Source organism: Zootermopsis nevadensis, unplaced genomic scaffold (assembly GCF_977971745.1).
Source record: "Zootermopsis nevadensis isolate Lab colony 2312 unplaced genomic scaffold, Znev_1.0 Znev_ptg000007l, whole genome shotgun sequence".
NCBI lineage: Eukaryota > Metazoa > Arthropoda > Insecta > Blattodea > Termopsidae > Zootermopsis > Zootermopsis nevadensis.
In genome coordinates this window covers 10,178,096-10,205,117 of record NW_028259139.1, presented here as the reverse complement: position 1 = coordinate 10,205,117, position 27,022 = coordinate 10,178,096, and the positions used below count along the sequence as shown (strand labels likewise).

General features: G+C 34.9%; 1 protein-coding gene across 14 annotated transcripts in view; it reads left to right on the top strand.

Annotated features, from left to right (window-relative positions):
- The window catches only part of LOC110826798 (neuronal acetylcholine receptor subunit alpha-7), a 128,074-nt gene that overhangs the window by 73,710 nt on the left and 27,342 nt on the right, over positions 1 to 27,022 (top strand). For 12 of the 14 annotated variants that reach the window (XM_087344233.1, XM_087344234.1, XM_022057797.2 and 9 more), the window contains exons 2-5: positions 11,462 to 11,601; positions 15,714 to 15,758; positions 18,514 to 18,623; positions 25,356 to 25,536. In XM_087344233.1, the coding sequence (XP_087200359.1) occupies positions 11,462 to 11,601; positions 15,714 to 15,758; positions 18,514 to 18,623; positions 25,356 to 25,536 (476 nt within the window). The remainder of the gene's footprint in view (positions 1 to 11,461; positions 11,602 to 15,713; positions 15,759 to 18,513; positions 18,624 to 25,355; positions 25,537 to 27,022) is intronic. The other 2 variants (XM_087344231.1, XM_022057801.2) reach the window with 1 other exon arrangement.

Below are 27,022 nucleotides of genomic sequence, written 5' to 3'. Positions count from 1 at the left end.
TCGTAATGTGATCAGTCTAATAATATTTGGTGAAGCGTAAAAAATTATGGATCTAACTTTTCAGTCTTCTACACCCCTCTATTTCCCTCTTGTATGTCAAAGTATTTACCGGCTGAAGAAGAAAATAAGGACATAAATAATACATTTACGAAACATTGTGAAATATTTTATGAGTTTTTTACGAGTGTATTTCATTATATTCTGCTATCCTTCGAATTTCCTTTCTCAGTTGTAAATCACCACTAACTCTTAACATTCGCCTTACTCGGCTGTTTTATTCTCGAGGTATCGCGTCTTAATATCCTGTCGATCCCTCGGGATATGTTCGTTTATCCACCATCTATCCGTCGTTGGCAGTCAACACACGAGTGTGGGACATCCAAACATGAACGGGGAAATCTCACGACGCGTGCTTAAAAAAGAAGAAAGCTTCTATTCCTATTTTGGACAACGCTGAGTCTCCAAATGCTTTCTTCGTTATTTTAAACCCCTTTTTGAGAATTGTAACACAAAGAAATACTATTGTTTGTTAAACCTTCTTACAATGTAGTTTTGTTCAGTATATCACAACTTACAAGATCATTAAGAATTCATGCCAGGTCATTAATTACGTTCATTACTCTTCCAACACACAGTTTAATTAGTAGAAAATTTAGTAGTTTAATAATCAATAATACGAAACGAATAATAAGGCAGGCAGTAATTAGATGCAATAGTCAAATGAAACATTACAATTAAACATGGCTATTTTGAAGAAAATTTGCAGTTCCGGTGTATGTGAAATATAAATTTATATTAAAAAACTGTATCAATTAAAATTTAACCAATAAATGGTGGACGTGTAGATGAAATTAAAAAAGGAAAAATTTGAAAATCTATTATTATTCGATTTTTTAACGACGAAGTGGAGGGACAGTCTATTAACGGATCAACATTTAAGATTAATATAGGATTCCGACGTTTCGTTAATTTAACAGATATATATTTAAATGAAAATATTGACTAATATCAACGGCTAAATAATGATCAATCCAATCGTAGTGATTATAATGAATTAATTATACGTTAAACAGGCGAAACCATGATGATGAGTTTGCTTATGTTGATCAGGAAGTATTTGTATCCTCAAGATATTGTTCTTGATCACACCAGAATATTCCGTGCCTCTGCTTTGGAGAGACCTTGGCAGCAGCCAGAAGAAAAACACAGAAATGTACACTATAAACCGATTCTTCTTATTCCTGATTTCAAGGTCATTGCTATGGTGCTAAGCATCTCAGCTTAGTTCTTCACTCTTTTAATCTGTATTTGTCGCGTTTCAGGACCCATCTTATGGGGAGAGGTATCCGGTTACCTAACAACTGAAATGCGAAGCTGACCTTTCACTAAATTTATGAATGCGTGGAGCCTTTAACCTACGCCCATTGAAATTACTTTCGTATTAACCCATAATTTAAACTAACGTTGCGTCGAATCTATGAATGATAATTGTAAAATGTGCCAACAGTGTTGTCAGCGCACGAGTGAGTTTCTGAATTAACTGTAGTTTGCGTCTGTTGTCGGATACGAAAGCCATTTGCAGTTTATAAATTTATGGCTGTTCCATATAGCAGGAAGTTTGCCAGTAGTTTGGAAGTCGGTAACATCTGCTTCCTTGTAGTGGATGTATAATGCCAAATTTATGTAATGGACAGCGGACCTTGTATTTAGCTAACTATAATTTTGTTCCATCTAAACAGATGTATTTCGATCATACTCTTGCTTCAATAAGTTTTCTTCAAGATGGCGATGCTATTCTACTGGATTTTTACCTCGTGTTGACTCGTCGGTAGATAAAACGTTTCTGGAATGCTCTGAAGACGGAGACAGTATGTTTCTCCGAAATTTTGGCATCTAGCGACACGTCACCAAAACACGCTAGAACAGCATTATCTTAATCACAGCTGTGGAAACCTTCAATGTCGTACACTTTCCTACAAAGTAGTGTCTCACGACGGCGAGTATAAGGATGGCTGTCTTCTGGGTTGTAGCGCCGTGTAGTCTAGTAGAAGTTTACTGACGTTTCAGAGGTGTTTGCTGTTTCCATCATCAGGGACAGCGGGTACATCTGAAATAGTGAACTTGTACCAGACTACACGGTGCTACAGCCCAGAATACGGCTATATTAAGTTAATTTCATGTTTATTAAATGAGTTTCATTCTTAGGGGTAATAAATTTACCTTTTTCTTTCATAGAGGATTAATATTTTTCCCGTGTCTAGTTACTGACTTTAGAACCGTGTCAGCTTTAGTAATTATTTACTCTTAATAACTAATTACATACTGAGTTTCATAATTTGTGCTTATCACCTAATTTTGTTATGGTGATTAATCAAGACGGGTTAAACTATCTATTCATTTAATGCACCTCGTGGTAGCAAAGAATGCTCACAGCATGAAAAATTAAGGAAAGGGGCCAATTTGGAGAGCTAGGTTTACAGTTACATGTAAAGGGCAGAAGTACAGTTGTTTGTGTGCTTAAAGACGTCAAACAGGACAATCATTGTTTTTTATCAACCTGTTAGAGGGTTATAGAACTCCATTCATATATACCTACCTGCAAAAAGGGTTTCCAAGGTCTTTACTTTTCTGATGACGATATAAACGAGACATACCTGGTATTTTAACACTCTTTATCACCCATTGTCTTCAGGGCTGAACTTGACTCAGTCATGAAAGTTTAAAGATGTGTTTCTCGGAAGGTTTGATATCTGCCTGCGAGTCTAAGGGACGTCAAAACCCACAGGAACAACATCAATGCTTTTCGGGATGGAATATATAGACGGAAAAACCCTGTATGTGTACGTAAGTTCTAGTAAAAATAATAGAGGAAACTTTTCAAAGTTAATTGTGTGTTAATGACTCGCCGGAATAGATAAAGTTCTTGTCGGAACACAAGGGTCATCCACAGTTTTTGGTGACCAGGGGAGAGGGGTAATTAGAACATTAGACTGGCTTTGTGCCATTTTATAATGCGGAGATTCTATTAAGATGTGACAAGGTGTAAAATATATGTCAGAATTTTCTGGGTTTCTGACCACAAACGCAGGTTAGACTTACATGAGAAGCGTGTGTATATTACCACAGGTCTGTATTATTTTCTTAGAACTAAATTGGAATTAATGGTCAGCTTCATGCTCCGGACTGACGTAATCGTGTTTTTTCCCCCAAAAAAACCTCCAGAAAAATTGTTGGATCTTGCATTAAAATAATCCACGGCCGTTTCATTCCACATCTATTCTAGTTAATCATTAAAAGCGACTTTTTATTGGTCATGATCCCGCCCTTAAAGGGAAAAAGACAGATAACTGTGTTCTTGAACACTGCCTTACAGTGTATTGCAGCTCACACTGACGAACATATGGAGTGGGATGCCTAATTTTGCAGCCCCAGGAGCTAATGGTAGCAACATTACCGAAGCAGTTAAGAGGAGTTTGACAGTAATTCAATATTGGTCAGCGCTGCTGGGCTTTGGTCCCGTCAGGTTGCGGGCCGAATTCTGCCTGCAGTTAATATCGGCGGACTTTGTTGGCTTATTTAACGACGAGTTACCATTTTCGTGGGTTATACAGCGTAGAATGACAGGTTGATTTTAAATTGTGTAAGGGGAGACATGGGGGAAGAAGAGATAGAGGAATTTTGTATAATTCTATTCAATCTTTTGTCTGGAGGAACTGTATAGGTCTATTCAGATTAGCTTTATAACAATGGTGGTTACTATGGAAACCTGAATTTTACCCTTGTCTAGGTAATTTAGTTCATAGCTTTACCGAATCGAGTTCCATCTTTAATTTCGTTGAGTATCTTCAGGTTTTAAGTAAACTATTAGTTGACGAATTCTATTGACTTTAAGCTGCAGTTTATGTGGAAAACAGTTTTTATGTAATAATACATTTTACCAGAACTATGCAAGCAAATGGGATGTACAAAACTGTGGAAATATTTTTTTTTAAAATATGCGTAGTTACTCCAGTTTGCGATGCGTGTTTGTTTTTCTCTTGCGTCTTACCTCCAGGAGGTTTGTGAAATGAACTGATTAGTTGAAGCAAACCTAAGAGCACGGAATACACGTCCTGCTACAGCATATGAGTATACATGCGTTTGTGCTATGTAACTTTATTTTTAAAGCCGCTGTCAGGTTTCATTTAATGGGATGGAAATTTCATTGCATACATCACGTTTGTCATTATCGAAAATTTAAATGGTACGCAGAACTGCATCTGGCAATCAACTTTACGCAACATTCAACACAGTCGTGGTCGCTTCGTTAATAAAGTGACAGGCTGAAGAGCCAGGGTTCGATTTCCAGCAAGGATAGCACTTATTTTCTTTACCATTACGTCCAGATTGGCTCTCGACAACCATCGGTCCTGTTGCTCAATAATCTTATCTCAGGTGTAAAACAGTCATCGTGTTAACATAATAGCCCCACTAACAATACATAAGTTATTTCCATGAAATTGTGTAGATGTTATTAAAATTGTAATCCTTCATTCATCTTTCTAAACTCTTGGTTTCAACTCAACATCGGAGTAGTGCCCGTTTCTGGAATGCGAAAAAATAGATATTGCGTTTGTTTCAGGATTTTTAACTTTTTTTAAAACTGAGATCATTTTTACACGTTTATAAACAAAAACACTGGATTTGCCGTATTAATTTGGGGTAATAATAATAATCTTATATATTTTAGAGGCTATTGACGTTAATCTAGGTGTGTATAACTATTGAAATATGTAGGTCTGTTTAGATTGATCGTCTGTTGAGATAAATATCTCGTCAAATCTACATATTTGAATTTTAAGAATTTGTTATATCTTGTTTCGTCTTCACAATTAACGCACAATCTCCCCACCAAAAACTCTCTATGATGAGCCGTCTACCGGCAGAATTAGGTGCTACTACTATTGACAGATCAACCTAACAGCAGAAGCTTTGTGTTAACATAATCCTACGCGGTATGTTGGCAGTTTTGTTGTGTGGAGAAAAATAGACAAATTTGTATACCATGTTTGTACTGTAGCTTTGTAACATAAATATCATGATAAATGATCATGACATATTTAGATATATATGCAGGCTTCTGCATTAGAGTAGAGCTGTGGACCTGTAGGTCTCCACTATGCCCTGTACAAATAGAAGTGCGCACTGGTACCTCGTGTTATCTGTGACTCAACCTCTCTGTTTTGTGCAAGAGTCAAGAGAAATCATTTGGCTTCATGACCTAGATTCAGGGATGCCATGTCACAGAGACGGCCATTTGCATTGTAAAGGTTTTTATAAACGGCGAGTTTCACAATAATTACTCAGAATTTGACATGAATATGACAGTTATATGATTAGTAATACTGTACGGAGTTACAGGAAACTACCAATGTTTCGGAGAAACACAGTGTCTCTATCCTCAGAGTTTTTGATGTTTTCAGCCCTGAAGATGCAGACAGCATGTGTGTCCGAAACGTTGTTAACCATATGCATTATTATATGGAGTCATTATCTGATTGAACATTCTCCCATGAACATTAATAATTGCAAAGACTAGTATAATGCATTTGGCTTTCTTTTTATTTTCCATATATGTCACTTTTCTTCTCATACCTCGTCCATGCTACAGGTGAACGTAACGATGTTAAATGTAGAAGTTTAAGGGCACGAATGTCTCTGGAGAATCTGACGTGCACCACGTACATTGAAGACAAGTGTTATCTTTTAACTCCGAATCAAACGCTTTGATTTCTAATTAATTGAATGGCCTGTTGTTTCTACTAGACGTAGGAGCCAAAGGAGACTACCTCAATTTTAGGTTTGTATCGGGTTAAGGAAAGATTCAGCTTTGACAGCTCTTTCGTCTTCCCATCTGTTCTTTTTCTCAGTTACACATCCTTCAACAAAATAAAAATATTTAGCAGCTCTTGAGACTTGCTGTCAATCTTGATATACCCAGTCCTGCCATCTATCAGTAAAGGCACAGAACTACGCAGGAAAGTAATCTGTTGAACTTACGCTTGTCAGTTTCTCACCACTGTCAAATGTGCCACGAAGCTACAGGTAGTCACTTTGAACACCTGTATTAGATTCGTTATTTCACTAAGTACCAGTTCTGACGTATATAATGGTTTATTTTATTAAAATGTCTTTATGCAATTTATTGAATAAGTGTCTACATATTTTTGAGATCAACTGTACAATCAGAAAAATAGTTAATTAGAATTTGAGATTCTCAGGGCGATGAGTCTGAAGATGGGTGTCTTCTGGGCTGTAACGCTGTGTAGTTTGATAGAAGTTTGCCAACGTTTCAAAGTTTATTGCTGTCTCCATCATCAGGGCGATGGGAATGAACGGTGCTATAACCAAGATGGCAGCCATTTCTATGATAATTGTGCAACTTGAGAGACTGTGATACGATATTAAAAGACAAATGAGGATTATTAGAGCTCATAATAATCGTCTGTATTTCCTTGTAGAGCAGAAACAGAATTATACCTTTCCGTTTTATTCGTTGTGATTCAATCTGTCCTCAATCGTGTGACGTTTCAAAAATCAGACTATATTAAATTTGTTTTTAATTTTGTTGAACCAATACACTAGAGACACTATTTTATAAATGGATACTTGTAAATCAATAATTGATGGGGGGGGGATTGAGTTCAATAGGTGGCTACACTGCAGCGGTTGCTTTCTCGGGGCCTATTTACTGCCCCCTCGAGATCCGAGAAACCGCTTGATCTGTGCGTACGTACATACTTCGGTGGCAGAAATGGGAAAGGCCAACCATCTCATGCTTAACGGATGGTTTCCTTCCACTTGCCGGTTTGTATTTGCTTTACGGCAGCCAAGCATGAGCCGGTAGTTGAGGAACCAACCGCAAGAAGGGCTTCAAAACAGCGCAACCATCGTCATCACTATGGCCGTCATAAACAGAAGAGAAACGACTGTGTTTTGGGATAACCAGTTTAATTAATCACTTAGCTGAAGTTCAGCGATATTGTGCCTTTATATTCAAACACGCCACTGGTACATTAATAGCTTTGTAACGTGGTTTACTCTTCAGTGAGAATTGTGTTACGGTGGATGATTATAAGGATATGTTTTTTTCTTTTAAATGACTCTATACGTTTATCAGACAACTGATGATGTATATTCAGTGGGTGGATGACATAAAGAAGGGTTCTCAGTTCGCGACCCACTGGTATTTTTGGTACGGTCCTGTTCTGTTTCTTGTAATAATTGTGTTAACTGATAGCAGAGAATACGTTTTGATAATATAGTCGGTTTTTGGCAGGAAAGTACCGCTATGAACCTCTTTACCGGAAGGAATAACATGGAATCAAAGACTACTACATGTCGTATTGATGAACGTTTGGAGGAGTGAATGGGAATTATAACAGAAATTTGTCACTGAAAGATTAATCAGTGAATAGCAGTATCAATTATCTCACGAAAAACCAGTTTTTTTAAAAAATATATTAATATGTGAACATTAGTATAATTCTAGTCCTAATTTAGTTTTTAATTTGTAATAAATTGCCATGACGACTCAGTAAATTTTCTTGAGTTATCAATTAATATGTGAGTAGCGGAAGGTCTACATATAGCAACTGGAAGTGAATTTGGACATCGGACGAATAAATGAGTAGGCTGAAGATTGTATTCAGTGATGGAGCACCGTGTAGTCTGTCAATATTGTTACTATTTCCGGAATTGTGTAATACAGAAATGTGTGGACAAATGAAATACATTTTCATCGTAATGCCCTCACCCCTCTGTTTGTGATATGTTAACCTGATTCAGATTCATAACAACACTCAAAGCCCACTCGCATTTCGCCTTCAGACCGTATTCACTGAAATGTTAACGGGACAAGCGGTTCATTAATGTTGCTATGGTATCGATAACAGAATGAGATAAATACATTCTCAGTGCTGTTGATCGGCGAAGCATTACGTTTCTGTACGTATAATCTCACTAGAAATGTTGATGAATAATATGAGATCGTTAATTAAATTAAACGTTGATGTTAGAAGCCAATTAAGAAAAAAGTATTTATGCACGTTATTCTACTCATCCTATTAAATTTGTTGCTTACTTGAAAGGAATAAACAGAACTGTCGTATGCGATGTTCATGGGGCTTTATTATATAGGATGCCCCATAAAGATGTGTACACATATTCAATGAATGATATAAAGGAATTTTAATAAACTAAATTATTACATGCATCAGAATTGGCACTTAGTGAATTAACGAATTAGCTTCGTGGCACAGTTGACAGCGATAAGCAATTGACTGGCAGGCCACAGAAGTTTGCTGCTGTGTGTACACATTTTAGAGGATTTCCTTAAAAGAAATAACTTGTATTTTACGCATCAGCGTAGTTTAAGAAAGCCATGTGGACATGCATGGTCCTTCCGTCCGTCTGTCGCGTTCTTCAGCCGTTCTCTTGGTTAACTATATACAGTCGACGACTGTAATCTTGAGACTTGCAAGGAATGCAGGAAGTCCATAGCGTTAAAGGCAGACGCTATATTTCCTCAAGATCACAGTCGTAGACTGTATAAGTTCTGATGCTATCGGTAATTGTTAAATATATTGTGATAATTATTGTTTGACGTATAAATATTATGTATGCTTTTATCGTAACGTTTTTAAGAATTATACTCAGTCATGAGGACACGTTTAAACTTGAATCCAAATGCCAATTCGTCTGGTTCACAGCTCGCTTTCATGACGCCTTAACTACCATGGCTTTTCAATAATTTGGAAGAAGATAATATTTTTCATGTAAGCGGACAACTGTTGAGAAGAGAAGGCTGTGGTTCTTACGCTAATAGAAGTTATTTTCCCACATTTCATTACATTACATTACCTTACCTTACATTACATTACATTCATCTACCATAGACCCATCTTAAGCGTAACTAATTTAAGTTAAATAAACAATGTCTTAATCAGACTTATCTCAATTGTAAAGGATGTATAAAGGAAATATTTATAACAAAACCAATAAATAAACTTCCTTTCCGTATAGACGTATTTACGTCTAATTCTCCGGAACCGTGGTTCCACTATCACCTTTTTTCACGACAATTTCATGCTGCTGAAACGTACACATTATCACCAGACACACGATTGATACCTCTCCTAAATACCAAAGATTGTATTCACAGAATGTAATAACAAACGAGAGGGATATAATGTCGTAATCAACACCGAAGACATGTATGGTGTAAAATAATTTCCTTCATTAAGTCTGATTTAGGTCACGCAGATATCGAACATGCTTCGTGAACTGTGACGTAAGATACGAGTTCACATGCTCAATCACAATTCACTGAACACCGCTCACAGAAAAAAGTATTATCGCTGAAACGAACAAATGAAGTCTGTGAAAATCGTAATGGCGACAGTGGAAGATCCATTCTTTCGGGAAGCTTTTTCATATCTACGTCTGAGAGATGTCGCTGAATGAAATTTGAAATAGTTTACTTATTTGATAACTGATATATAGAAAGACTATAATTTTATTCGAGTGAATGCAATGTAGAATAACTTCTACGTCAGTTTTTTCCTCCTAAGTGTTATAACCATTCAACATTTCTGATTTTATAAATTAATCGGAGTTCGAACACACATCCTGTGCTTAAGACTTACTTAACGCGCGTTAAAAATCAGAAGGTTGATTAAATCATGTTTATCCCAGAGGTCTACAATGATTAGACAAATGTTGACAGGAGGTAATTACAGTGAACGATAGTTAAAGCACAAGTTGTTACACAGACTCCTTTATTCATGAACAGACTATACCCTGCACTACAGTTTTCGTCTTACACCTCTTCATGAATAAGTAAGCCTCTTTCTATTTCAAATCTCTGTGGATGGCCGTGGGTACAATGATTGGGCCTGCACACTAGGCAAATCTTGCAATTCGTAATCTAGTCAAGCTAAATTATGTAAAGAACAATGCTAAGTGTATTTACATTTGGCAAAGTATTGTATGGTAAATCATATTGGTTGTTAATGTGCCTTTAATACAGGATCTGAAGTAAAATGAGACAGGTGTTATTTTAAATATTTTTTTAGCTATACTTAAATGGATCTGTCTATATATGTATGAGGCAGTTCAATCTCAAGGTGGGATGTAATTTACACAAAACTCAGGAGAAAGAGTTTCTTTATTCTGTATAGCGGTTAATTTTAAGCATCGATTCCCAAGTTACGTCTCGAAGAACGCTTTTACGGTCAGGTAAAGTCTATATACCAACCCATACAACGCAAAGTTAGACTTGCTGTGATTTGATTAATCTGTTTCTAGGTGACAGAAAGTCATTTATCATTTCTCCTTTGCTCATATTCAAGTTTACGCAACAGGGAAAACAGTTACAGATCTGTTTTCGGGTATTTCGCTGCATACAAAGAGAGACGGGGGGGAAAAGAAGTGGTATAAATTAAGTGCATTCATTTGTAATGTTTTCGGAAGAAGAAAGTGTCTCATACGTCTTGAATAACCTGCATGCCACATAATTCAATTCTTATTCATCTTAGAAAATTGTTCTATAAAATATATTTTTATAGGATATGATGCTAATGAAGGTAGCTGAATATCGTATCCAATTCTCCGTTTGGTATTAACAGCGTTTATCTATTCTGTGCTAAAAGGGAGTTAGATAGAATTAATACACTGTTTAACTAATTAGTCCCTAACATAGGCCATTTTAATTCTACCTACTTTCTTACGCTGTTTACTTAATATCCATTTTAAAAATGTTCTCACATCTTCACATAGATTTCCGAGTAATGCATTACTTTCAAGTTTTCCACCAATACTTTGTACACAATTCCCTCATCCTCACAACGCGTGCTACATGTCCTGTCCCTCTCATTCCTTATGACAAAAGTATTAAATTCAGCATGCAGTGTTGTTGAGAGACCGTCTCTGAGTACTCTAAAAGGCAACTACGTGTTATTTACGTTTAACTTGCTTCTTGGTGCTGGCACCATATAGAAACTAGTTCGTTGCCGACGTTTTAAAGGGCGATACGACAATTATCATTAGCTGTGATGATAGGGGTAGTATGGTCCTCTGAAACGTCGGAAATAACACGAATTTACGGTACCTACAAACATTTGCATCAACATAAACAATGTCAGTGATCGTCTTCTGGGTTGTTGTACCCGGAAGGCTGCTTCCAACGTCAGGGCGATTGGTCCTGATGTTGGAAGCATCAAGCGTATATGAAACGTGCGTAAATTTCTGCAAGACTTTAAGGCGCAGCAACCAAGAAGACAGAATTTTTTTATATTCGCCGCCCAGAGAACTTGAAATAAACGTCAATAATGATAATCGTGAATTCTTAGGTGTTGTTTGCAGAAGAGTCGGACGTAAACGTGGGCCCATGATTTCTGAACTTGTCCTTTTATGTTTGCAGAGTCGTTGCAAGGGCCCCATGAGAAGCGACTGCTGCACACGCTTCTGGATCATTACAACGTCCTGGAACGACCCGTAGCAAACGAGTCTGACCCTCTACAGCTCAGCTTCGGCCTCACACTTATGCAGATCATTGACGTGGTGAGTGTAGTCTGTCTCTGTGGTTATTTCTGAAAACCCTATAACCATGGCAACCAAGGTTTCACTTCTAAACCGCTGTCGCAGTGGTAATCACTAAAGCGTTGCTACATGTGTTATACAAGAGTATGTAGGACGTTGACTTCAAAAGGACTTCCCACTTTATGTTGCCATGGCAACCAAGGTTAAGAACTCAGATCGCTTTATTCATAATAACCAATAATAACTATGCATCTTGTGTAAAATTTGCAGATGTAGATCTCTAATTTCAGATCATCGGAAGTGGGGATCCTGTTAAATTCGTAAGTTTAAATTTAAAAATATCAGTTTCTGAATTTGGGACTTCGGTTTTAGTATTAGATTGACGAAAATATCCATAGCCAGGCTAACACTGTTAACATGAATGCTTCGTTTCTACCTGATTCTGTTTGTCGGGAAAGACTTTAGATATTTCCTCCTCAGCTAAGATCTGAGCCAGGGCAGTCTAAACCATCACGAGCTTAGTTTTACGCTATTAAAATTTCCATATCTCTCAGTACTTTGGTCCTGACTTCATCAACTTCTTCTGCGCTTCAGCGATTAGGAGTTTGTTGGTGCTTGGAACATGACCTGATCTGTGTTCCGGGTTTTCTCCGGGCTGCCATAATCACTCGAATCTCACTTGTTCTCAGATCAAACAAATCCATCAATCGAACACACCCGCATATATCTATATACATCCGCGAGTTATTGTGCAGTTTATTCGTCTATAACGATGATAAATTATAATAGTCTACTGTTTACGTAATACCGTTTTACGATTGATCGATCTTTTTGACATCGATCGATCGGCCTTAGACGTTACAGCCAGATCTGAATATTATTTAAACAGACTTTTTGTTTCCTGGACTTAGAAGGGGTTAAAGAACAGCTGATACCGTCTTAAACAAAAGTTGTTTAATGTTTATATTGTTTGTCTTTTCACATATTTGTTTAATTGTGTGCAGTTGATATCAGTTCGTTGTCTAACTACAACAAGGGTAAACACTGATAAATTAATTTTATTTTTAGCCATATATATTTACCTTTAATGACTTTCATACTACTGCATTATTAAAATAGATATTGTATACCACCAACCTTCCTTCAAATTCTTCAGCCTGTATGGTAAGACGAGCAAGAAGTGTAAATTACCAATTATATAATTTAGTGACCCATTTCTATGCATAATTTTTACTGGTTCAGATTTTGAACGTAAAAATTCCCACATATTACCTCATAATTTCGCTTAGTCGCCATATTTGTAGTTGTTAGAGTGTACAAACTTTCATACCGAATTTTGTATGTACGTATTTTCACACAGTCTGACGTGTATTTCTCAAATGGCTCTTTATTTGTCACCATAAAACTGAAAATTAAGTACAAATTTTGAGTAGCCCTTATGTTACTCTTTCTCACAGTGATGTTGGCACGATTATACCACAAGCCTGTTTCTGCGTACAAAATGAGGAATATAGCCTAATTAAAAATAACATTATAAGAGCAATATCATAATCCTTTTCTTATTTTAGTTACCGAATATTAAGAAAGTTGCTTAATCAAGCCTTGAAATTCATAAATTTTAAAAACCATGTAGATCTGTGAATCATAGTATCAGTGTGAATTACGCTAAATATATTTATATTTCGAGTTTGCCGTTTGATTTTAAATCTTCGATACATTTTAATATGTTTTATTCTTAATACACGTATGTGGGTCTAAAAAGCGAAGCTTTAATATTTAATATTCCCTTACATTTCAATCGGTTTTACTATAAATAATTTTAAATATATAACTTAATTTTATGGTAAGTGGTTTATCTGTGATATATAATAAATAGTCAGTCTTTACCCTATGAATCAACCAGAACTTGTAATTTAAAAAATAATACATGTAATTTATCTGTATAAACACTTCGTACGCTGAGAGTTATTAAAAATTGAGCCTGATTTTTATAGTCTAATATCCTTGACATGTAGAAAACTACAGCTGACAAACTTGACTGTCATACGTTGAAAAAATCATTGACACCGTCAAATTTAGTACCACTCAGGTCAGAAATGATGGAAATTTCTAAGGGACATAACTCATTTGGAGCATTGAGGATAAAAATAACGAAGCACTTGGTTTCTAATGTCATTGTTTGAACGAACCCATTAATGTGATGCAAATAATTCCTGTCTATTCGACTCTGATATAACATCAGTAAGGTAAGCGAATGCTCTCTAAACCGGAAGTGACATCATATTGACTGCCAATACTAGGACAGACAGGTTTTACGCGCCTTCACTTGTCAAGTGACCTGACATCACCGATCAGGTGTCAGCGATTTGAAATTAATCCCACTCTACTGCTGATACTGGTCTTATCCGGTGATTATTATATCGAGATTGATTTTATTTTGGGCGTGCTGATAACTGATTTTAGAGCAGTTGTAAGTAACATGAGAAGATCTTTTGAAATTTATATATTTTCTATAGGTAAATGATGTCACTCGATGAAATTGTTAAAATGTAAAACATTGATTAGAAAATAAACTTACAAAACCAAATAGAAAATTAAAACTTTAGCATTAAACAGATGAAAGTATGAATCAGGGGGGAAATATTATAATATCATTGGAATTATATTTTAAAAAATAGTTTTACCTGTAATAATTCATGCACAACTTGAAAGTAGTCATCGTCAGGATACAGAAGAACATCATCATCTTCACCAACGTGAGATAATCGTATCTCATTTCAACGTATTACATTAAATAATTCACATAGACCACCTGATTTGCATTCACAGAGAAAATCTATTAAACATAACCGGAACGTGCCCTATGGCATTGAAACTGATAAATAGGATAGGGGAGGAACTCATTTCTAATTATCAGACAAATTTTTCTTGACAGCTGATTGTTACATATTCTGCGTAATTTAATCTATATAATGCTACGTAAGTGGTTTCAGCATTAAAAGAAGTGTAGCATATAAATATATGTATCACCTCCTATAACATTCAAACTGAATTTTGCCTCCAGAGTATATTTATGTGTTTTATTTTACGCTATGTATGAACAGCCATTATTTATCTTGTATCATCAAGCAAATGACCTTCATAATGGAGACGTGTTGTGTTCTCTTTGAGGTGTGAACTAGATTTAATTACTATTTAGATGTACGTTGTGCTTCAAAGTGCTGAAATGTATAAATCCATTTTTTAATAATCTGATTCAGAAGTACAAAGTATTTTGTGTTAAGTGCAATAGTAAAAGGTAATTACAGCGACATTTTCAACTACCTGACTATGCCCACAGCACGAATTTTTCTTAAGAGAAATACGATGTAAATCCTGTAATCGTGTTTAATTTAGAAGAAACATGAGTTTCGAATAGTTAACAGATAAATGGTCTTCCTCTACAGGATGAAAAAAATCAAATCCTTACCACAAACGCTTGGTTAAATTTGGTAAGTTTTGTGCTGACTCAGGGTTATATTTGTACTGACGAGTCTAAAATATTCACATGAGACCAGTTCATTAGTTTTGTCGGTAGTAAATTATCAGAAAATTACACGTTTATCTTCAGAGCCATTGAGGGAGATGTGGACTGGTTTCCTGTGATAATTGGACTTACAGGCTTGCCACCATGATTATAAATCGACTCGGCTTCAAATATTAATACCTCAAAATTAAATTCATATAAATTTCATTAATGCAGATTCCGTGTTAGACATACCATGTAAGAATGTTCTGCAAATACGAGGAAGTTTAAAACATAAGAGTTTCTTAGTAGAGCTGCAATGAACATAAACTTGTTACCATAGTCAAAAGTTATAATTTGAAGAGGAGTCGTGTGTATTTAGTTCTAGAATCCATTAGTAAGTGTATTCTAGAACATTGCTTTTTTATGCTTAAATGTTTTCGGGAACTTTTGGTAAGGGAGGCGGACGACTTGGAAGTAATCTGGGTGGTGGAAGAGACAGGGCGTGGCTGTGTAGTCCGCCACCCTTCCCAGGATCTCACTACCCCAACCCCTTCGTGTGGTTTTGGTGTTTGCATTGTACCAGTTCACTAACAAATCACGTTTTCTTCTCATTGCATGTTAATAGGATGAGAAGAATCAGCTACTAATAACAAACATATGGTTAAAACTGGTAAGTCATACGAAGTGAAAAAAACATTTAAAATAAGAGGATAAAACAAGTTGACGGTATTGCAAACCATGAAAGGGAGAAATATTTCAATTAGTTTGCCGATTTAGAAATATAATATCATATAATTACTAGTTTACTGATTTAATTCAGTAATGTTCTTAGTTGTTATAGACATCTGAATAATATCAACTTGGTTTATCCTCAGTACCTAAATGATACTTTTAATATTGTTTATATTTATTAACTTAGTAAAAATTCACCTTTGTTTCGATTAATATGCATGGTAATGAATCACTGTTATCTGCATATATCAGGGTGTCCAATAAACTTACCTCCTCTTTCTATTATCGCTGGTTGTAATTGTTGTAGTGGCAAAGAAAGTGAAATTATTCAATGCATTTTTTTATTTTGCCCTAAGAAGTTACGATGCTTTTATGTGTAATTTAGTATACGAGTCCGTTTTTACATATTTTTCTTAATAATGATAATTATCATGCATCGTCCGTTGTGTTCGCTTGTCATCCATTTGTAAGTGATAACGAAGAAAGTAGAATAAAGCTAAGGTAGACTTGCTTCTAGTCTATAAAATTAATTTTGTTCTTAGTAAAGTCGTAATTAGTAGAAGTTGTATAAACTTATTTGTATCTTGTGTATTCTACTTGTTTCATCTGAAATGAACCAGTAATTTACGACCGTGTTGATAAGTGAAATAGTTGGACAATTTTTTTGTGCATCGTGGTGTGTATTGCCACTTGTAGTTTGGAACAAAAATAAAATTGACACCTTTTGTCCCTTTTCGTGCAAATTCACCACATTAACCGGAAGCTGTCTCGATGTAGTTGTTTAAGGGTTTGATCTGTGGGGTATAACCCAGCATAACAACTGGATGTAGGATAATCGAGGCATAAAACTCTGACATATTTAGAAATATACTTACTCTAAAAATATTATTAAGAGCCGCCCTCTTCAGTTTCATACACAGATTTATATTTTACGCTTTAAATAAACTGTCTCCATTATATTAAGTAGTATTCTTTTGTATTTTTCCCCCTATGAAACGTGATCTTTCACCCTGAAGAGAGAATATAGTAGGTTGTCTGAGAATCTAGGTCCAAGGAGAATATTTGTACGGAAGATGGAGAAAATTATATAATTAGGAGCTTTGTAATTTATATTTTTATCAAGTATTTTTAAGGTGGTACTCATTATAGAGATGAGAGAAACATATAGCATTTTGTCGGAAAACCTAAATGAAAGAGATCACTCAGCATTCATGGTGTTACAGTATTATGGCGCATAATAAAATTCTCTAGTTCCAACAAATGCATCAGATGTTAAAAGAGAATAATATATTTTGATAGATTAACACTGCTTGTGGGGTTTTATTGAGTTTTGTCGCGTGGAATATGGAGGCGGTATGTATCTCCGAAACGTTGGTATGTATGCACGAGTCCAAAGGACATCATAATTCAGAACACTGTCATTATCATTTGGACCCAGTGCCTCTCAGAGGCGTTTCGTTTGGTTGCTAACACTTGAGGCAGTTATATATAAGTGTAATAAATATTGTTCATATTGATTGTTAAGGTTTAACCACAAATACGATATCAAAATAACAAAATTATAACAAATATTTACCAAATTCATTAAAAGTGTGTTATTTAAAAGGTTTTAATAATAATGATTTAAAAATAACAGAGATGCAGTTACTTTAATTTCCAGCAAATCTAAACTTCTCCGTGCACTTAGTTTGCTGTTAAAAGGTTGTGAACGTGCTTGGGCATGGAGAAGACAGTCGGATAGGAAATAAGACAAATCGATAAATTCTGCTATCGATTTTTCTGATTGCATGTAGATGCACGAAGAGTAATCATATATTATGTTGCTCTGTAGGATACTCTTATTTATGCTAGTTTTGTTATAGTAGTATAATTAGTAATAATTAGAAATCTTTCGTGTTAATAATTGTTTTGTAAAGTAAATTTTGCATGTATATCATTATATATACAGAGTAATTATTGATTACATGCAGTTAATATAATTATTGTGATCTACTCCTAAAATCAAACAATGCAGTCCCTACAAGAATATTGTCACAACCTCTTCATTGCCGAGATATAGCAATATTGCCCAGCCACGAGATTCTCTTCTGACATAAATTTTCACACTCGTCGCTGTAAAAACCTCAAATCCTACAAATTAAGTTTAATTAAAAAGTAAGACACTATATAAGATTTGAGATTTTCACAGCGGTGAGTATGAAGATTTCTGTCTTCTGGGTTGTTGCGCCGTGTAGTCTGGTCGATGCCAATTGGCACATTCATCGCCCTGATGACGGAGGCAGTATGACCTCTGAAACTTTAGTAAACATCGACCAGACTACACAACGCAACAACCCAGAAGACAGAAATCTTAAGACACTATAAATAATAGGTCTAACTTGTTGCCTATATTTCGAAATTTTCTTGCCATGAAGTTATATATTTAATTAATATTTTCGTCGTAGTCTAATAACATTAGATAAAATTGATTTCTGAAATTTATTCCTGAATTTACGTCCAGTGGTTTATATACAATGGCAGGAATTATTATAGCCTTATTGGAATGTACTGTATGTCATAGTTATAGGCCCCCAGAGGTGTTAACTGAATTCTGAAGCACTCTTTCGTGGCGTTTTCGCCGTTAAAGGTTCGATTGATTTTGTTTTGATTTTTAATCTGTATTTTCATCGCTTTTAATGCTGATTGCTTCTCAGGAATGGAACGATGTAAATTTACGGTGGAACTCCTCGGAGTACGGTGGAGTCAAGGATCTAAGAATACCTCCACATCGGATATGGAAGCCCGACGTACTCATGTATAACAGGTATGTCAGAAAGAATAATAACTTTATATTGTGACTTAAGTCAACTTGTACGTTCAGGCTCATTTAGTGTCATTTATGGGAGTGTTAAGTGAATGCAAGTTTATAAAAATTGCTTCCGTTTGCCATATACGTTCCCAGATGCAAGGTGATATTTTTGGTACGAAATTAATGTCAGTTTAGACATTTGAATCGTTTATCCACTTTGCATTTGTCTTCGTATAATTTTATAAAATATCACGAGATAATTTTGAAATGTACAAACCCTTCAACACATGTTTTGTTTCAGAAGTTTGATATTACTAATCTTTTTGTCGATGGAATCACTCAGATCACAAATGTAATGAGAAATAAATGTAAAAATATGTCGATTGCGGTTTCCTGACTAGTGATGCATTATACACTTGTGAGTAATTATCGGATTTGCATAGAAACGATTTTTGTATGTTTTGCACCAAAGATGAAGGCGACATGTTCTACCGAAGCTTTGGTACACTGCGCCTTGTCGAAACCCGAATCTTATCCGGCGTAAAAACTAATATTTTCACATGGATTGAGGATATTTCCGAACGTAGTGCTTAGGCGAAAATATGAAATTCAGAGGGATAAATAATAGGACCGAAATGTTAGAATTATGTAATCAAAGAGTGTTTGATGGGGTATGTAGCACGCATGGCAGACAGAAAATTGTATTTATGTTGATAAGCATAAGGACCGGTGGCTGGCTCTTGTAAACACGGTAATAAACCTTCGGATTCAGTAAAAGGCGGTAATTTAATGACTGTCTAACGACTACAACTCTCATTAGAATTATTCTCCATTGAGTTATTATTATTATTATTCTTGTGTTTTTGTTATAATTGCATGTAGCAGAGTCCTGGAGAGGCTAATAAATCAGTCAACTAGTCAACAAATTTTCCTCCTGTTGTGCAATCTATAAACGCGATTTTAGAATACTGCTGTTGGTCTCCATCCTAATCCACATGAATCCAATCAAAATCGTGCCATACATTTTTCTGAAAATATATTTAAATATTATCCTTTATTTAACTTGATTATACGTGTTTTGTTACTCATAAAAGGGCCCCCAGAACTACAATTACTACCAATAATAATAATGATAAGCCTAATAAAAATATAGTATATTGCTCAAGTTTTTAATTTTGAACATTGGAATTTGCAATAATTCGTTAAACTACACTGAATAAAATCATGATTCTCCAGTAGAGTACAAACAAAACCATATTTTGACATAATTTTATCACATCTTTGTAATGATGTAATTAGTATTGGAATATGTTATAACAAGGCGTGGCTTTATAATATAGCTACATACCGCTTATATTTTGAATGCCTATAAAATCTCAGAGCAATTTTATCATGTCCAAGGGTGGCCTCGTTCGTAACTTGGCAGATCACACAAAGGCTTCCTACATCTTCCCTTTATGTTTACCCTGTAACTGAAATGATCTAGTTACGTATGGAAATGGAATTAACAAGCTAGATTTTATAGAGAAGGAGTGAATTGGATAAGAGAGGTTTCAGAACATCAATATAATACACCCACATCCAGGAGAGAGTGAATTCCTTGAAAAAGTCCAGCCACAAAGGAATACATTTAAGGAATTTGAAACCAAGGGATGGCTACAAATTACAAAGTAGTCAGAAGCACACATCTCTTAATATAATTCAGCAAACTGGGGTTTATCCATTCAACATAATCTTAGTGAATAATTTGTTTTTACTTACTTAACGAAAATTTGTCAACTGCGTTTACTTTAACATAGTGGCAGAATTTAAAGTATTTTGCATAGGCAACTGGCATATTCCTTTTAAAAATGATAAACAGTTACAGTTTCGAGAAATATTAAAATAGGTACGGGTTAATTTATTATAAATTTGAATCAACAGATCCGACAAGTTATGACATTGGTTTATGGTAGGAATGTCGAACAAGACAGAGTACGTTAATGTTGATCTTCTGGGTTGCATTTCATTGTGTATTTGTAGGTAAGACAGCAACGCTTCGGAAGAACGTACTGCCTCCACCATCAGAGCATCGACCCCCTCCGCTACCTTGAGAACGCGAGATCTCATTATTACAGAACACATTCTTTCTTGTTAAAAGTATACGTATTCTGTGTGTTTGGTCTTTTCATATAGGTCCATTTCTGTTCAAATCCAACTAAGAATATGCTCGTACACTTGTAGGACGACGCATAAAATCCGAAATATTGGCGTGACAGTCGTTTTAAATAACAAAGCCCCATAACTAGTTGGTTAAGTCAGGTGACGTTGGCGGCCATCTGGGATCGAAACGTCACCAAGCGAAATATCCATTTCGTTGTTGACTTAAACGTACGTGCGTTATAATCAAGTGGCTACAGGAGTGATTCCATCACAATTTCATAATAGAATATGTCTGTCTTATGGATTGTAACGCCTCCATCATCAGGACGATTAGCAAAGATCGCTCTGATGATGGAAGCAGCAAGGATCTCTGAAACGTCGGTAAACTTCAACCAGACTAGATGGCCATCATTGTAATTACCGCAGTGAATACCTCAAATCCTGTGTAATAGAATTTTAGGCATTTTGAATTATTGGCTGATGTTTTTCTATGTACCCTAATGTTTAGTATGCAATTGGATGCATCTTGAACAATAATGAATGTTAGATATTACAAGCATATTCATGCTAAGCCATATTATTGCAAAGTAGCCTGGTCAGGAGCTAATATTCAACAAAATGTAATGAAATGTGGGGTAGATGATTCCAGTTCTTCGTATGTCAAAGCCAGCATCACATTTTATGTGTTACGTATTTCTTGCATCTCGCAAATATTACGAGATTTCACATTCCCGAGAATTATTTCCGAGACCCATTTCACTGAAACTGTGTTTTATAAAGACAGATAGCATGTGGATTTTGGTCTTCTAGGTAGTTACGAACGTTTGGGGCGACGCTGCTAATCACGTACAAAATTGCACGGCTTCACAACTCAGATGACCACAATCCACATTTTCACCGCCATGAAAATCTCGAATCTGGATTTATAGAAATTTAGACTGTGTATAGAATTGTACAAACTTTCATGTAATATGCAGGATTCGAATTCTTAACGCTTCGAGCCAAAGCAGCAAGTCACACGCGCTGGTTTCAAGGCATTGAAATGTAAACGATTGCATACATTTATTAAATTATTTAATAATACTTTCGTTTCACTGAAAGTCTTGAAAACGGAGATTTCCAATTCTTCCTTCTAGCTTTAAATAATTTTACGTTTTAAATGTCTCTTTGTTTTTCACAACTCTTCTGCGTCCATATGACATGACATTTTGGCTTACCAATTGTTCTAAAGTTAGAAATAAATTAATGAAATTGTTGTAAATTTTGATAAAATGGTTAAAAATAGTTAGACTAGCTCTTCTTAGGTAATTGTCTATTGATGCATATGAGCAGCGAAACACAGTTTTTCGGACTCCAAACCTGGCTTCATTATCAAGGCTTTGATTTAATTGCACAGTTTCAACCACAAGCGTCAGGGCATTTGCAACTACAGAATGACACGTGGCTGAATCAATTACAGTTTGCAATGGATTTTAAATTTAAAAAATGTGATGCAAGCTTTTTTTGCCTCTTTAGAGTACAGTGGTAACTATGTACAGCCTGCTTCAACATTTAGTATCTCTACCTTTCGCCCATTATATATGGGTTTCATACGATGGAATAAACAGAGATTATTTTCTTAAACAACATTAACCAGTTTATCCTGCTTTTTATTTGGATGAATTTAACGCTTCAAAGAGTGAACAAAATATTACTGAAAATTTTCTACGTTGTTTTAGGTTTGAAATTTTGCAAAAAAATATTACTGATAATGAAGATCATATCAAAAGGAGAAAGAGAGATATTTTGAATTCATAATTTTAATTTATACCTCTGCTAATTGTCGTAATGCCGAAAATTTACAGTTTAGTTGGTTGTTGGTAAAAGTATTTTTATTTAATACATCCAAGCACTTAGGTTGCAGATACGTGTTTAATTTTCGAGTTTTATAAAATATTTTTCGTGAAGGTAACCGTTACAAATATATGAGAGAGCTTGGTGATGTCTGTTTTAAATAAATGGTGGTATTTTTATGATTTATTTTATTTAACGGCACGTTTCAGTAGCTTTGACTGTAAATCTGAATTAAATTAACATTTATCGTCCCTTTCTGTAATACAGACTTCTAACATGAATGTCGTATTTAAATATCAGTTTTAATTTGTTTCAAAGAGGTGATAATGCGTACGATAAATTATTTTTCTAGTCTTTGATCAAGTTTGGTATTTACTGTGAGAACGCGTTTATAGATAGATAAAAATCTGTTTTAATTGTACAAACAACAAACGTTTCATGCAAGAATTTGACATCTGGAAATCTAGAAAATTAAATATGTTGCTGGAGCCTGTTGCCATAATGGAAGTTCAGCAGGAACATCCAATGCGTAAAGTTTCTTTCTTTCTCCTTTACATGTCTTTGTTGTCTTTCTTCAAAGAACGATTCTTTTCAGTCAATTGTAACAATGTCTGAAACTTCCGAGAATCATGTAATGTGATAAGTTTGGTCGCATGCCTTGTCCATGTCGTACTATAGTTTTGTAAGATACTTTATAACCGAAGGAATCTTTTCAAGATATTTGGATAACTTAAAATTGTTTTGCAGTTATGACGAATTTGAAGTTTGTTGCATGATTTTAAAACATTTAAACTAATTTGGCGAGTTAAACATTGATATAAACCCAATTTATGTTTACATATTGTTCAAAATTATTTTCCCTGTTATTAATACAAATATTTTGCAAAGAATCGTTTTATTCGTTTTGAAATAACGTATAGAACACAGGTCAGCAACAATGGACATCTGGAGTTTTTCCTCGAGTCGTATGATTGTATCCAACTGGAATCCTGGTATGTAAAAGTTGATTATTCCCCATTACTGAAATATACATTCATCACCATTTCAGAAATTTGGATCAAAACCTAGTGGCAGTTGGATGATACTATCGTAACTTCTATAATGAAAACTTAATCACATCTTAAAAATCAAATAGTCTAATTATAACAATAATTAATAATATATATATAATTTATATTATTACCCATTTTTTTAAACACACGTTAACTTTTTTTGTGTATTTTCATAATTTTTAAGAATGGACGTATTTCATTGGTTATTTTCACGTGGGGAATCTTCATTTATTGTAAGACTCATAAAATAAAATTCCTCTAATATTAAATAACGAAGCGTATTGTATCACTAAGTAATCGTTTCCATTCTTATTACTGCTTTTTATAATAAATTTGAGAAATCTGCTTTCAGGACACATTAAGGTAATTTTTAAGCGATTTAAAAACTAATACATCTCTTTGTAATATAAATATTTAACATGTCTTTTTCAAGATCACCTGTGTAAATATTTCGCAGGGTTGGCAAGCGTATGGAACACCGACCAGTCCAGTGGCTATGGCTTGGTGGTTGCAGCGACGCCCTCTTGAGACGATGTCATGAGATGGGATTCCTTGGAAACGCATTTTTTTATATAAAACGTCTTAAAATTTTGTCTTGATGCTCAGATGCTGACACCAACTTTAAATTCTCTTATTCATGCGCATATAATACATCCATTTTAACTCTGATATTTTATATATATTACGTACGATATTAAGGAAACGTTTCGAAATCTTACATAGCAAGTGTTTTTATTTTATTATTATTTTTTTGTCACAGTTTGTGATGGGTTCGATACTAATTAATATATCACTTTACCAGAATTTCAAGGAGGATAAATGATTCTATATCACGTAAAAAATAAATACCATTAAAACTATTATCAAATTATTGGCGTATGTCTTAATGTATGTATATATTCTAAACCTTTTCTTTTAAACGTATTTAGATATCTTTCTTGAAAGAAACAGGATATTGTGGCATGTCGCAAATTTAAACCATATTCATCATATTAATTTTCTGCTATCCTTTCTTCGTTTTCTTTCTCACCTTTATTAAACATATAAAACGCCAAAAAGAAAGATTAAACCGCAGAAATTTTTGATACAGAAAAAATTCACTTAGTTTTGAACTGTCTGTGCGTAATAACTAAAAAAAATCCTCAGTAAGGTAATTTTAATTTTAAAAATGAATCAAAAGGGGAATCTAAATGAAGCTGCTAGCTCTGAATTTTATGACACTGTGCCCGGTGACAAGTACGACTACCAGATGCCGTTGTTGTTGGGCCACCGTGTATTAATTCCTTCGACTTGGTAGAGGACACATTGCCTGGGGCAATGTGTCTTTTCCTAGGTCGATTTCACCAGTGATTGTCCCACAAAATCACATAAACTCAATGATGACTACTGCTCCTGCTAACAACACCTATTTTAAAATCGAATCTGAAATAAGTTTTTAGTTTTATTTCCAAAATTCTTCCTTAATCGGACATTTTAACGAATTTCTTATACTAATACACTCGCCAAATCATAATAACTTTTAAAATTACAAGTATTATTTTAAACGAATTACTTTTGAAGTTTAAAAAAAATAATTGTGCATGTATATTATTTTTATTTCAACACAAATCTGATTTTTTTTTTACACACTTTAAAAGAATTTGACGGTTTATTTAATGTGCACTAATTCTATACTTCTGCCAGTAACAAGTTCTTTCTTTCAACTTTTCCCCGCTACAAGTGCTGATGAGGGTTTCGACGGGACGTATCCGACAAACGTTGTGGTCAGAAATAACGGTAGCTGCTTGTACGTTCCACCGGGCATCTTCAAGAGCACATGCAAGATAGACATTACGTGGTTCCCCTTTGATGATCAGCGCTGTGAGATGAAGTTTGGTAGCTGGACCTATGATGGCTTTCAGGTACATCTGTATGTGAAGTCCTGATAAGTTTGAATAGACTTCTGAGGACGATGGCTTAGCGAAAGAAAGGAATACTTCAAATTCTAGTCTCTCTTGGTACATCAACTGCTTACAACCCCGCAGATATTAACGGTTCTAATTTGAATATCTAGATATCCCGTATTATTATTATTTATTGGATACGTTTTGGGTGGGGTTTAAGTCTCGGAGTGAAAGTAAATTTTCGTCTCATCGTCGTCTCAAAACTGATTCTACGGTCCTCCAAGAATATCCAATTCGTTCACGAGGCTATTTCTCTGGGAAGTAAAGCAGTTCATTGCGTGGTTTACCAATCACCTTCATATACGCAAAAGTTAAGATTTCACGGAGCTCTCTCTCAATTCGCACACACCACCTCACATTGTAGTGCTAAGCAATTTTTTTTATTATATATATTTCACTGTTAAAAATTGTCTAGGGTGAACAACCATTTCAATATTGAGTTAGAAACAAACGTTTTAGAAATTCACCCTGCCCCTGTTGGAGACAGGGTGTCTCCGAGACACTGATATTTAACTCAGTACTGATATGGTTGCTCGCCCAACAGAATTTCATAAAGTTCAAATCTTTGTACTTATTTTTCAGTGTTCTGTCCACATTTTATAATTCACTACAGAATTTTTGCTGTTCCAAGGACGACCGCGCTTTTTAATGTATCCATTGAGAACCCTGAGGATTTCAAATGAAATTTTTCGGAGTCTGTCATTAATGTTTTTATATTATTATTGTCATTCTTATTATAATCTTAACCGCCATCATCATTGGTCATTGATGCAACAGTGAATGATTAGGTCTATTCACCTAATATTGATAGAATTTTACTGCAGGATCGAAAAAATATTGTTCAAGAAAATCTCAAGACGTCGTTGTAATAAAATATATGTTCTCTAGCACTCATTTTTGTTGAATTGGTTGTAATAGAGACGTTTGTATTAAAATTTGATTAACGGTATTTATTATATTAGTTGTAACACGTAATATGTAGTTTACACGAACATGCCAAACCAAAACTTTAAATGTTTAATATTCTCTTCCTTAAGTTTTAACTTACTATCTGTGAAACTTTTAACTGAAAGCAGAAGAGAGCACCTAATTCTTGAAGTATTCCATTACCACTCTCACAAAATAAAACATTTGCAATTTTTATAATCCCCCCTCCCTCTTCTATTTGTCGACTCCAGCTGAACGTCTCTGCTGGCCACATGCGTTTACGTTTTACAGTTAACACCAGGTTTATTTACTGAATATAATGCGTGACTATGCCACTATAGTATCATTTCTTTAATTATACATTTACCTATGAACTGTTGTTGAATTTAAGACGAAGTGAAAATTCTGACGTCTTCAGCCTATTTTGTCAGAAGGGTTATCAAGTATTAATGCACCAACATTTATCTTTAGTTCTTATTATGTGGTTAGAAAATTTAGTGATAACTTTAACGAATTA